This window comes from Bos mutus, chromosome 4, assembly GCF_027580195.1.
Source record: "Bos mutus isolate GX-2022 chromosome 4, NWIPB_WYAK_1.1, whole genome shotgun sequence".
Lineage (NCBI taxonomy): Eukaryota > Metazoa > Chordata > Mammalia > Artiodactyla > Bovidae > Bos > Bos mutus.
Window position 1 is genome coordinate 95,336,616 of NC_091620.1, and position 14,120 is coordinate 95,350,735.

The following is a 14,120-nucleotide window of genomic DNA, read 5'->3' on the forward strand; positions in this document are numbered from 1 at the left end:
CAGGGTACAGTCTATGGGGTCACAAAGGATCAGACATAGCAGAGTGACTGAACACACACACACACACACACACACACATACACACAAGCACAGACATCTGTGCTACCACTGATGACCATTCCAAACCATTGTTAGAAATTTGACAGACCAGCAGATTGTTTGTTTAGGTAACTTAGATCTTACTTAGCTTCTTTTAAAAATTTTGTTTTATGGGACTCTCCTGTTGGTCCAGTGGCTAAAATGCTGTGTTCCCAATGCAGGGGGCCTGCATTCAGGGGCCTGGGTTCGATTCCTGGTTGGGGAAGTAAGATCCCACGTGCTGCAACTAAAACAAAGAAAAAAAAGATCCTGCATGCTGCAACTACAACCCGATGCAACCAGATAAATAAATAAAGTATTTTTAAAAATTGTTTTAAACATAACATTCATTTAGATATTTAAAAATCTGATAAGTTCAGAGTGGTAAAAGTGGCACCTTTCTTTGCTCTTGGAATATGGAGTTTATAAAGCTGAACAACATAAAAAAACTACTTGTATGAAACTAGACCTTATAAAATTTTCTTCACACTTTGTATTTTTAATCATATTTCTTCTATGATTTGGCATTAGAAAATGTATATAAAATGCCATTAAAGAGTGAGCAATGAAATATTATCATGCAAAATAGAATACCTTTGAAATATATTATTTAGGAATTAAAAATCTTTAGCATTCTAAGACTTGTCAGTTTTTTTCTTCATTTAATAATGCTAATCTTTCAATCTTTATGTTTTTCTTTCTACAGTGATTTAATATCTTATTGAAACTACAAACTCATACCCACAGTGGTCTCATGTTGACAGATTGCATAGTTTGAAAGCATGACATATTTTATAATGAAACATGCCATGTGGAAACTTTGAAGCCTAAATTCTGCCAAAATCTGAATAAAGAATTCCTCACCTGGTATGTAAGAGATCTCCTGACCACCACCATGACAAACCAGGAAAAGTGGGCCCACCTCAGCCCTTCAGAATTTTCCCAGCTTCAGAAATATGCTGAGTGTAAGTATTCATATTGATATGATTTTACTTGGTATTTATTTTAAGTGACATATTATATACCTACAAAAACAGATTATGGGTCCTGTTCAGCATCAGGATAAAGGTCTTTTGTGTTTGCAAGTAAGCGGACTTGAAACTACTTGTTTGGCATGAGGAAAAGGAAAATCACTAAATCTAGAAGAAAAAGAACTGGATGTTAGATGCAGAACTGAACTGGGAAACCCTCCAGCTGTAATAGGTGTGATGCAAAGGATAAAGCAGTTTGGGAGAATAGAGATTGGTGAGTCTGTAACCAAGAAGAAGGATTAGCAGAAGGAAGAGCAAAAGTGAATTATTATTTTTTTTTACCTTGTTTGTTAGCATAACATTTCTATAAGACTGGGAATAAGGAGTCTTAGGTACATTGTGGCCAATCCCACGTGTATAATAAGAGGTTGTAAAATAAAAATAAAGAATAAAATAAGAGATTGTAAAAGAAAGAGAAGGTATTTGGGTGTGTGTATTAATACAAAGATAAGCCATGGTGATTTGCTTTATAGTGTGCACTTTTTAAATATGGTTATCTTTACACATGAACAGCAGGATCGTATTTATGTTTCTACCATGGATTTTCGAAAATATATATATTTCACAAATTGAGTTTCACCTGTAAATATGGGGGGCAGCTGTGTCAACGTATTAGAGAAAATGAAGCAACTAAGAAATAGAAAGCAGCAAAAGGTTGCTGGGAGCATGATGAGTAGAGAAAAAATAAGCAGAGAATGCCATAAGAATGTGATTATGAGTGACGAAAATGCAAGAAATGGACAGTGAGAAAGAACCAATAGCACACAGTAGTGAAGGAAGCAGAAGGTGGAGCAGCTGGCTGGAGATGCTTATGCCAAGAGTTGGGGTGTGTAGGAGAGAAGTGACAAGAATGGATTGAATGATGTTTTGAAGGAGAGGTGGAAAAAATGATTAAACTCAAATGAGGGATCTTGAATAATAATAAGTAGACAGGTGAGTGATAATAAGACTCACATTTATGGGGTACATATTATAAGACAGGAACTGTCTTAGAATGTCTGTTTATATGAAAAGGCCAATAAATAGGTATTCCAGTCTTTCTAACTGGAGGGCTGAAGTGTTCTGGGTAAGGTTTTGAGAGTGCCGGTGGGTATTTGCAAGGAAGATGCAAATTCCTATAAGAACCTATGAGTTTTCTCCATCAATAATGATTAAAAATAAACAAAACCAAACCAACAGCAACTACCAAATCGGGGGGAGGAGGGCAAATAATTGATATCAAAATATGGTCCCAGCTTCAAAAACTGTTTGGAGCCCCTGAAAGCATGGTTCATCTACTTATCTCATGAGGACAGTTTAGTCCAGAATGGCTGAATTCTTGTCAGCGTGTTTATACTCAGTAGTTCTGAAGTTGACTGGATGGCATCACCGACTTGATGGACATGAGTCTGAGTGAACTCCGGGAGCTGGTGATGGACAGGGAGGCCTGGTGTGCTGCAATTCATGGGGTCGCAAAGAGTCGGACACGACTGAGTGACTGAACTGAAACTGAAAAATTGGTTTACCTATGTTTTCTAATTTTTATATGCTCTTTGCTGTAAATATTTCTGAACATCTTTATGGAGAGTATTCTGCTTGGCATGGTGGGAAATGCAGATGTGCATTTTTGGAATTTACAGTTTAATGAAGGCTAGGAACTGATGGATAAATGACTCTAGATGTAGATAAAATATAATCTAAGGGCTACAAGCAAAGTTTAAGTATCTGTAGGGTTACAGTGTGCCACTTGAGATAGGGAGAAAGTGAAATCTTCATGAAAGAGGAATTTGAAATGAATTAAAAAAAAGACAAGGTACATGCAGAAAAATGATATATTTTAAAAGAAAAATTTAGCATATATTTGAGAAAGTGAGATGAGCCACATTTAGCTACACCACAAATTAAAGAAGTGAGTGAATTAAGGCTGTAAAACTGAGATGGAATTAAAAAACACAATACCCAACTTGAGTTAGACAGTGAAAAGTATTTGTAGGATGCTAAGGGTTGGTTGTTATGAACAGCACTATAGCCCAAGAATCTGAATTTGCAAATATGAGAATAGTATTTGAAACAGACTGAAATGATGGCAGTGAGCTACTGCAATAAACTAAAAATTTGAATGGAGAAAGATGATAATAAAAACATAGATTTAGTATTATATCATTAAAACTAATGGAAGAGAATTTAGGCAACAATAAAATATGAGAATTGAGAGAGAGAGAAGCAGATTTCAGCTCTAAAAATTTGATTGGAAAGACAGGGGAGTTTGGTGACATAATTCCCCAAGTAAAATAAACATAATGGTTTTGTTTAGGTTATATTGAACTTACCTGGACTTTTAAAATATATTTTCCAGTGCTCAGGTACCTATAGGAAACATACCTATGGAGGCACTAATATAAAATAGATAAATTATTGCCACAGCAGCTAAATTATTATTTAGATTAACATTTGCTCAAACATTAAAATTGCATTTGAACAGATAAATAGAATTTAATGCTAAAGTATTAAATATATTATTGACTACTACTTTTATTTTATTGGCTAAGGAATATGGGAGTACACTTAATTACATCATTAAAATACTTCATTTTGTAATAAATTTACAGAAATACCTATGATAGGTATAATAAAAATTGTCAAATATAAAAGTTGTAACCTATTGAGACAAAGACTAATGGGCATTCAATAAAATAGTGAGCAATGACACAGTGAGTATAAGAACATTATTAAAACAGATTTTTTAAGAAGACAAGTTAACTGTAAAGGAAATAAATAGTGCTGATTCCATGATCATTAAACTTCTCTTTTTTAAATAACCTCGACAGCAATAAAAAGTGCTAGATTTAATCCTTGAAGTTTCCTGTATAATTAAAATGCAAAGACCATTACAATTAGGATGTATCTTTGTGTAATAAATTGCCATTGTCAAAACATAACTGGAAACAAACTTATTAGCCTGAAGATTATAAAAGGGATATATTTTCCATGCTATTCAGTACATGTCATCAGTTTATTTGCAGCGTTTAAGGATCAGATTTTTCATGTTGCAATGCAATGTTGCCAAGGTGACATTCTTCCATAGTCTATTAGAAAAATGCTATATTAGATTTTAATTACTTTCTTGATTGTAATTGTTTTGTGACTTTCAATAAGAAATTGTTTGTATATACTTAATGACTCAATTTTTAAAAGTTAGTAACTTAAGTCTATATTTGTAGCATGCCAAGGTCATCACTTCATGGGAAATAGATGGGGAAACAGTGGAAACAGTGTCAGACTTTATTTTTTTTGGGCTCCAAAATCACTGCAGATGGTGACTGCAGCCATGAAATTAAAAGACACTTACTCCTTGGAAGGAAAGTTATGACCAACCTAGACAGCATATTGAAAAGCAAAGACATTACTTTGCCAACAAAGGTCCATCTAGTCAGGGTATTGGTTTTTCCAGTGGTCATGTATGGATGTGAGAGTTGGACTGTGAAGAAAGCTGAGCACGGAAGAATTGATGCTTTTGAACTGTGGTGTTGGCAAAGACTCTTGAAAGTCCCTTGGACTGCAAGGAGATCCAACCAGTCCATTCTAAGGGAAATCAGTCCTGGGTGTTCATTGGAAGGACTGATGCTGAAGCTGAAATTCCAATACTTTGGCCACCTCATGTGAAGAGTTGACTCATTGGAAAAGACCCTGATGCTGGGAGGGATTGGGAGCAGGAGGAGAAGGGGACGACAGAGGATGAGATGGCTGGATGGCATCACTGACTCGATGGACATGAGTCTGAGTGAACTTCAGGAGTTGGTGATGGACATGGAAGCCTGGTGAGCTGCGATTCATGGAGTCACAAAGAGTTGGACACGACTGAGCGACTGAACTGATCTGAACTGAAGGTTATATGTGATATATTTCAAATAAGTGTTTTATATGCTTTTGGGGAATGAAGGTGTGGTTGTCAGTTTCTTGGTTGAGATGAATTGAATTCATGGAACTCTTACCCCCACAAAACTAAATCACTCAGTGTTAGTCCTATAATACCATATAGATCTTTTCCTCAAGTTATCTGATCTTGAGTTCTCTCCACAATTGCCATAATGTATCGTGTCTTACTTTGTTTAGTCTGTTAAAATGAAATACAACAGACTGGGTAACTTATAAAGAGTAGAGAGTTATTTCTCATTGTTCTGGAGGTTGGAATTCTGAGATCAGGGTGCCTGCATGGATTCTGATAAAGGTCTTCTTTTGAGCTGCAAACTGTCAGCTTCTTGTATTCTCACATGGTTGAAAGAGCAAGAGGGGCAGAAAGTTCTCCTGGGATTCTTATAAAGGCTCTAATCAGAGTTCTAGCTTCAGGACCTCAGGAGAAATTGTCATTTCCTCCTCCAGGGGAACTTCCTGACTAAGGGATTGTACCGGGGTTTCCTTCGTCTCTGGCAGAGCAGGCAGATTCTTTATGGCTGAGCCATTAGGGAAGCCCATTTACCTCCTAATCACCCCCACCCCCCAACTCATATTGCAAAATAGGATTCCAACATATGTTATGCATTTGGGGAGACACAAATTTTAGTCCATTATACCCTGCAACTATACATGTTTCAACTTCTAGGCTTTCCTCATAATTAATTGGGGAAAAATTAAATGATATTGGCATAGCATTCCTGGTTAGGCAGCTAGCACATCAAACAGTTTGTGTTCAAGTCCTGGTCCCATCATAGTATAGCAAAGTACATAGTACTTTGTCTGACTTTCAAAAGTTATATAACATCTCTGTGTCCCAATTTTCATACTTCTAAAATGGGAAAAATAATAAATATGTCAAATGTTGTGAGTATTCAATTGAATGAGTTAATATATGTCAAGGAATGAGAACAGTGCCTTGTGAGTTGCAAGTAATGTAACTGTTTACAATCATTATTTTATTAGAGAAGGAGGGACTGTTTTGTTGGCTGTTTGAACATATTGTTGATGATCGAGTTAAAAAGTGCCACATTTTGGAGCATGAAGAACCAATGTCTTTTTTCTGCTACAGGACCAAATTTTTCTCACAAGGTAGAAGCTTCTGGTGCTGTTGGCAGCCTCAGATGTGTGTTGTCCCCACAAATGCTCAAGGCAGCTAATGCGAAGCCCGCTGTGGCCGCCTACAGCATGCTGAGCGCATGCTCCTGTTTAGGTTTTCAGACTGAGTCACTCCATGGGAAGCATTTCCATTGATATGTGGGAGAGGAGTATAATTTTCTTCCCCACTCTTTATAAAAAGTCATCCAAACTGTTGTTGTAAGATGAAGAGCTCTCACTCCTGCCGTGTAGAGAATTGAGCTTATCAGATTATTAGTTTGTCAGTGCTTCCTGCTGTGGTTTCAAGACACAGCAAAGGGTTAAGAAATTCCAAATCTTTTCATGGACGAAAATATTTTCTATGTAAAATCTACACAGTATTTCCAAGTGATTCATTATCTGCCCACATATTGTCACTTAGGATTAGCTTTTTATTTGCTATTTATAAAGAGTGTTATAGAGCATGTAAATTATTTTTGAGAAATACTGTGTTATTACAGTGGGAACACTTCTGAACTTTCATAAATTTCATATTGTTTATAGCAGCTGGCATTGTAGAGAGTTGCAAAATTATATGATGAACTTGTTCTTTTCAATAAGGACCAGTGTGCCTAATATTTGGACCTAGTGTACAATTTCTTCCATTGGAGAGAGGCGTGCAGTATGACTTTGTGGAAAGAACACAGGCTTTGCAGGCAAACTAATATTTGACAGCGTTGAACCCCTGCTCTATCTTCAACTTATTAGCCCTAGGGCCTTAGGGAGGTTATATATACTATCTGGGGCTCAGCTTACTCACCTGGAAAAGTGGAATTCCACCTCACAGTGTTGTGGGATTTAATGAGACAGTAGCCATCATTATCAATAATAGGTTTTTAGTACCCTGTTCTAAATACAAGTATTGATTCATTTAATACAGTAAGCCTTTCTTTAGGCAGATGATCTCTTAGGAAGATTACTTGGCCCATTGCTGTGGCACAATAAGTGATGGCAAAGATCAAAACAGTAATAATTCATTTAATATTTCTTACAAATATCACTGTGTTATTAAAAAGGCTGTTAATCATGTTTCACAAATAGGAGAAGCTGGAATCCAGGATTCATCAGGTCCTCTTATCTCCAACAGCCACAACCATCTCTCAAAGGGCTTTTGTATACAGGACAGAGCTTCTAACTGTGCCTGTGGCTTTTGCCCCCAAATGTGCCTTTCTGCTCTCTTACTCTGCTTCATTGCACTGGATCCTGTGTGGACTTCCATGATGCCCTGTCTTAAGTGGAGTCATTTTTCTTCATCCCTCCCACACATCTTTCTCCTATTTCTGGAACCTCCCTTACTCTTCCTTATGAAAAACATGGGAGGGAAAAGAGAGGAGAATAAAATCAGCACACAATTGTAATAATAATAAAACAATTGTCAGAGTCCTTTTCTGTCTTAAGTAGCTTTCCTCTCCCAAGAAACCCCACCCTCCAGCATGATGATCTGTATCTTTGAGATATCTTTTGGGCTTGATCCCTACCTGAAGGTTTAAGGAGGTGGAGGGAGAGACTAGATCTCCCCTGTGCATATTCAGCTTATTGGTAAACAAATTTAGATCACATATTAGCCCTCTAATTCATCTCAGTGGGATTAGCTCTCTTACAGTTTGTCCTAGACTCTTTGTTACATTGGCTCTATTTTGGGAGGCCAAGCCACTTAATGTTAATTACTCTCTTTTCCCAGATAGAAGAACAAATGGCTCAGAGTCAATTAGCATAGTGGCTGAAAGCATATAACTCCTTGTTAGGTTAAACAGGGTTTGAGTTCAAGTGCTGTGATGCACACCTTGTTTTCCTTACCATGCCCTAGGATTGCAATAAGGATTCAGTGTGAAGAGGGCTGTGACGTGCTCAGTACTCAATAAATTACTCTTTTGTTGAGAATCCTAATGGTGGTGATGGAGGTGATTTCCTATGAAAATCACTTCTAGTACTCACGCAGACTGTCTTGACTTTGCCCTGACACTTGTCTGAAGTTGGAATCTGTGACTCTATTTTAGATAATCCATGTCTTTCATTTCTGACCCTGTTTCTTCTTATTCACATTGATTAACTCAGCAGTTCCTGGCTCTGACCCAGATTTTATTTCTGGAATGTATGTTGGCTGCATAATCTCTTTTGCCTCATCTCTGGGTTTGGTTCCTATTTGTTGTACTGCTTCAGGCCGAATTTCCTGTTGGTGGCTTCTCTGGGTCCATGTAGCTTAAGTTTTTCAATACCTGAATCTTGTAGTAGTAAAAGAAAGTAATAACTATGAATGTCTGAGTTTCCATTATTTCAGTATCCTGAAAAAACATCGTTTTCAATGACTTTTAACATCTATTTTTTTCAACTTTTCAAAATTGCCCCAAAGCCGTAAATTAAGATTTATGGTCAAACAAACTTTAATATTGAAGTTAGTATTTCTGAGAAGTATTTTGATCAGAGTGGACCAATTGGGCTATGACTGGAAAAATTAACAAAATCTCAGTGGCTTAACAAAACAGAAGCTTATTTCTTGCTCCTATTTACATTTCCAAATCTGAATCAGCAAATGGTTTAATTTCACATTGTCCTTAATCAAGTCCCAGTCAGATGGAATAGTCCTCAGCTTTAAAACTTGGCACATGCTGTGACAGAGAGAATTAGACTTTGTACATTGGGGGCTGACTCTTAAGACTTCATCCTGATAACGTCATTGCTTACGTTTCTTTGGCCCAAGCAATCCACATGATCACATCTAACTTGAAGGGAGTACAGAAGTGCATTCCTTCTGTCTGTATAGCATCAGGAAAGATAGAAATATTTGGTGAAAACTACAAATGTGAACAGTAACTCACAAGTATTTCCTATGGAACATTAAGAAAGTCATTGCAATCTCTTTAATGTTCTGTTTCTTCACCTTATAAAATGAGGCTAGTACTCCCCACTTATAAATAATTAGTCTTGTTGTTTTTACTAATATTAGTATGATGAATTGTAACAAACGTTATCACAAAAATTCATGCAGGTTAAATAATGCACTTCATCCTTAACTGAGTTGTAAATTAAAGGTTGTTATTTTCTAGAAATTTCCATAGATGCTGCCATCTACATTTTAGCAGGAAGTGCCCCCCACACACATATGCACGCACGCACACACACACACACGCACACACACTAATATGAGTATGTATAATTCAGTTCAGTCACTCAGTCTTGTCCAACTCTTAGCGACCCCGGGAACCACAGCATGCCAGGCCTCCCTGTCTATCACCAACTCCCGGAGTCCACCCAAACTCATGTCCGTTGAGTCGTTGATACCATCCAGCCATCTCATCCTGTTGTCCCTTTCTCCTGCCCCCAGTCTTTCCCAGCATCAGGGTCATTTCCAATGAGTCAACTCTTCGCATGAGGTGGCCAAAGTACTGGAGTTTCAGCTTCAACATCAGTCCTTCCAATGAACACCCAGGACTGATCTCCTTTAGGATGGACTGGTTGGATCTCCTTGCAGTCCAAGGGACTCTCAAGAGTCTTCCCCAACACCACAGTTCAAAAACATCAATTCTTCGGTGCTAAGCTTTCTTCACAGTCCAACTCTCACATCCATACATGACCACTGGAAAAACCATGGCCCTGACTAGATGGACCTTTGTTGGCAAAGTAATGTCTCTGCTTTTTAATATGCTATCTAGGTTGGTCATAACTTTCCTTCCAAGGAGTAAGTATCTTTTAATTTCATGGCTGAAGTCACCATCTGCAGTGATTTTGTAGCCCAAAAAATTAAAGTCTGACACTGTTTCCACTGTTTCCCCATCTATTTAGAGGAACTTAATTTTACTCATTGCTTGTCATTTAGTCAGAAGTATTTAGTACCTTTTACTCTTAGGCAGTATGCTTGGTTTCAGATAATACAGAAATGAATATCATGGTTCTTTTAATCAAAGAGCTTAGTCTATTCAGAGAGACTAAATACCATGGCAAATGATGATAAAGCAATAAAATACTTAACTCCTGCTATTATATATGCAAGATTCTTTTAAAATGAGATACAGTTGAGATATAACATTGTATTAGGTGTACAACACAATGATTTGATATGTATTGCAAAATGATGCCCACAATAAATTTCATTAGCATCTATCACCACAATTACGATTTTTTCCTTATGATGAGAACTTTTAAGATGCACTCTCTTAGCAACTTACAAATACATAATACAGCATTGTTAACTGTTGTCACTATGCTGTTCTTAATAGGGGGAGTTTGTACCTTTTAAACACACTTACCCATTACACTCACACCCTGCCCCTTGCCTTTGGAGAAGCACGATTTTGTTCCTGTAAGATTCTGAGTTCCACATGTAAGTGAGATTATACAATATTTGTCTCTCTTCTGACTTACGTCACTTAGTATAATGTCCTTAACGACCGCACATGTTGTCACAAATGTCTTTCTTTCTAATGGATAGATAACATATGTATAGCTATATTATAAATTAGATATATATATATATATACATACACACATAATTTTATTTGCCATTTATTTGTCTCTGGACAGTTAGATTGTTTATATATCTTGGCTATTGCAAATAATGCTGCAATGAAAATGAAGGTACAGAGATCTCTTCAGGATATCGATTTTATTTCTTTCAGATAAATACTCAGATGTGGAATTGCTGGAAAATATGGTAGTTCTATTTTAAAATTTTTGAAGAATCTCCATACTGTTTTCCATAGTGGCTTCACCAATTTTTATTTCCATCAACAGTGTACAAGGTTCTCGTGCACATCCTTGCTGATACTTGTTACCTCTTTTTGATGATGGCCATTTTAAGAGGTGTGAAGTGTTATCTCATTGTGATTTCATTTGGCATTTTCTTAATGATAAGTGATGTAGAGCACCCCTGTTGGTATCTGAAATAAGTGTCTTTCTCTGAGCAAATGGGTGTTTCAGTCCATAGCTTCTGCACTGTGCCCTGTGGGTCAGACTGATATTCTGTTATAGATATCTGATATTCTGTTATAGACTTGTGAGACTTTGGAACATAAACCCTGCTAGCCAGGAGAGCCAGATAATTCGGGGGTATATCCTCTGGGCACAGCTGCAAAAGCTGGGGTACCAGACCTGTGTGCAAAATCCTTTCTGGAATATCAGGCCACCTGGAGCAAGGCAGGTAAAGAGAGAGAGAGCAAAGATGGTGCCTGCCAGCCTCCTGTCTCTGGAGAGTATTACAGTCAGCCCCTAGATGGGTATTAAATTAGATGCTTGCTCCTCAGGCCACAGCTTTTAAGCTAAGAAAATAGTCCTTTTTAATGAAAAGACTGGACATCTGAGCATTACATATTTAATTTGCTGCTTCTGCACTGGACCTGGGGGCTTAGCTACAGTAAGTCTGCTTGGGCTGTAATAAACATTTTCTCAGTTCCCAAAAGCCTTGTGGGCCTTCTAGACACAAGCCCCATTGGCTTTCACAGATATATGTTTTGGAGGCTCCTTTCTCAAGTGAAAGGATTCAAAGCTGGGGCACCATATGTGGTGTTCAGACCCCTGGCTCATCAGGGAAAAGCTGGTAGTTATGAGTTCCCTCCTGGTTGTGGATCACCACAGTGGGGCTGGGGCTCATGGCAGAATTGTACCTCAGCCTTTACTACCTATTTTGATGTGGATTTTTTCTTGTTTGCCCTATACGTAGGGGTTATTCACATCCTCCTTGTTTACAGAGTTCTTACTTAGGGAATTATTCCATGTAGCTGTAGAGGAAGTGAGTTCAGGAGCTTCCTGTGTCACCATCTTGAACCAAAATCTAGCAAGACTCTGAGAGCTTTTAACTCTTCTTCACATGGATAGGTGTTGAAAAGGGAGAGGAATTTTAATTGAAAGTATTGAATAGAGTTTTTCAAAAAACAGAGAAACTCCAAATAGATATCAGAGCACGTGTTGAGGCATGAAAGAAAGTTGGGAAAGTAGGGAAGAGTTGGAAATGTGTGTTGGTGTATGTATATATTTGTGTCTCAGCAGGTATGTGTGTACACGGACATGTGTATGAAGACAATACTAAAGAATTCACCACCAGTCATATAATACAAATCTGTAAGTGGCATTAATAAAACATTGCCTATCAACATATAATCATTGGGAGAAATTAAAGATATTGAGTGGAAGAGAGGCAGAATATATACAAGCTCTTTATAGAATCTTAGCCATGAGAAAAAAGAAAGACTCAAAGTTAATCAAATAAAAAGAGGGATTTTGTTCTTTCATGTAGGAAAGAAAGACATGTTTATAGGAAACAAGTTGGGAAGCATATAAAGAGAAACACTTGATGATGAAAGATTTTGAGCTTATGGCCAAATCTAGAATTATGTTTTGGTTTTACTCAGTTTTCTTAAGTCCTTCTCTACTGTTTATTTTCTTAATGTATTAGTTTTGGTCATTATCAAGTTACATAACCTTTCTAAAGTTTAATTTTCTCTACTGTGTAATTAAGAAAATAAAAAACCCACTCACAAGAATGTTGTAAGTCTCAAATAAAATAATACGTGTGGAAATGCTTTGTAAATGGCAAACTACCATATGTAAATTAATTATTGTTTTTATTGTTACTATCATTAGAATGTTCTGAGTTATCATTCTGCTATTTCTTTTCCTTTTTGTAGTTTAGTATCTCTGTTTCTCCCAAATACACATTTATAATTTTATTATTTATTGAATTGTACAGTTTGTTTCTGTGAGATTATGTGAGAAATACCATCCTGTTTCTTGTGGCCTAATTTTCCACAATTTATCTTCAAATCCTGTTGCCTCTTTCAAAGCCTTGCCTAGGCATCATCAAGTACAAGGATTATTTTTGCATACTCCCAAAATGTATTTTATAAGGAAGAACATTGGCAAGACTATAGTGGGTCTGAGATCTTACCCTGCTTATAGCCTTAGAAGTTAGCTTGCTGTGGCTTCATGATGCTAGAAGATGCAAGACTCCTGGGTCAGAGAAAGAGGAGTTTATTAATCATGTCACAGAAAACATGATGTTTCTTGTGTTTTTATTGGCTCCCCTACTTTAGTTTCCACAGGGAAACAGGAAAAGGGCCAGGTGACCTTTTTACAAGCAGTGAGTTGAGTAAGGGGAACTCCCAAGTTTGGGGAACCTGAATATTTTATAACAGACAGTAAACAAATATGTCTTTTTGTCCAAAATGGGGTCATGGTTTTCCTCTCCAAAAGCATCCTTGAAATGATAGTTTTGGGAAAAAATTAGTCTGTGCCTATGCTTGCAAAACCGGCAGAAACATGAAAGAAACATTGAGAATTGTTTCCCAATGAATATAAACTTGTGATGGTCTTTACCACCATAATCAGTTCAGTTCAGTTCAGTTGCTCAGTTGTGTCCGACTCTTTGTGACCCCATGAATCGCAGCACGCCAGGCCTCCCTGTCCATCACCAACTCCCGGAGTTCACTCAGACTCACGTCCATCTAGTCAGTGATACCATCCAGACATCTCATCCTCTGTCGTCCCCTTCTCCTCCTGCCCCCAATCCCTCCCCAGCATCAGAGTCTTTTCCAATGAGTCAACTCTTCACATGAGGTGGCCAAAGTACTGGAGTTTCAGCTTTAGCATTATTCCTTCCAAAGAAATCCCAGGGCTGATCTCCTTCAGAATGGACTAGTTGGATCTCCTTGCAGTCCAAGGGACTCTCAAGAGTCTTCGCCAACACCACAGTTCAAAAGCATCAATTCTTCGGAGCTCAGCCTTCTTCACAGTCCAACTCTCACATCCATACATGACCACAGGAAAAACCATAGCCTTGACTAGACGAACCTTTGTTGGCAAAGTAATGTCTCTGCTTTTGAATATGCTATCTAGGTTGGTCATAACTTTCTTTCTGAGGAGTAAGCTTCTTTCAATTTCATGGCTGCAGTCACCATCTGCAGTGATTTTGGAGCCCCAAAAAATAAAGTCTGACACTGTTTCCACTGTTTCCCC

General features: G+C 37.5%; 1 protein-coding gene across 2 annotated transcripts in view; it reads left to right on the forward strand.

Annotated features, from left to right (window-relative positions):
* The window catches only part of DGKB (diacylglycerol kinase beta), an 869,780-nt gene that overhangs the window by 75,847 nt on the left and 779,813 nt on the right, over window positions 1-14,120 (forward strand). For both annotated transcript variants that reach the window (XM_070369773.1, XM_070369774.1), the window contains exon 2: window positions 785-1,043. In XM_070369773.1, the coding sequence (XP_070225874.1) occupies window positions 974-1,043 (70 nt within the window). In that variant the 5' untranslated portion in view covers window positions 785-973. The remainder of the gene's footprint in view (window positions 1-784; window positions 1,044-14,120) is intronic.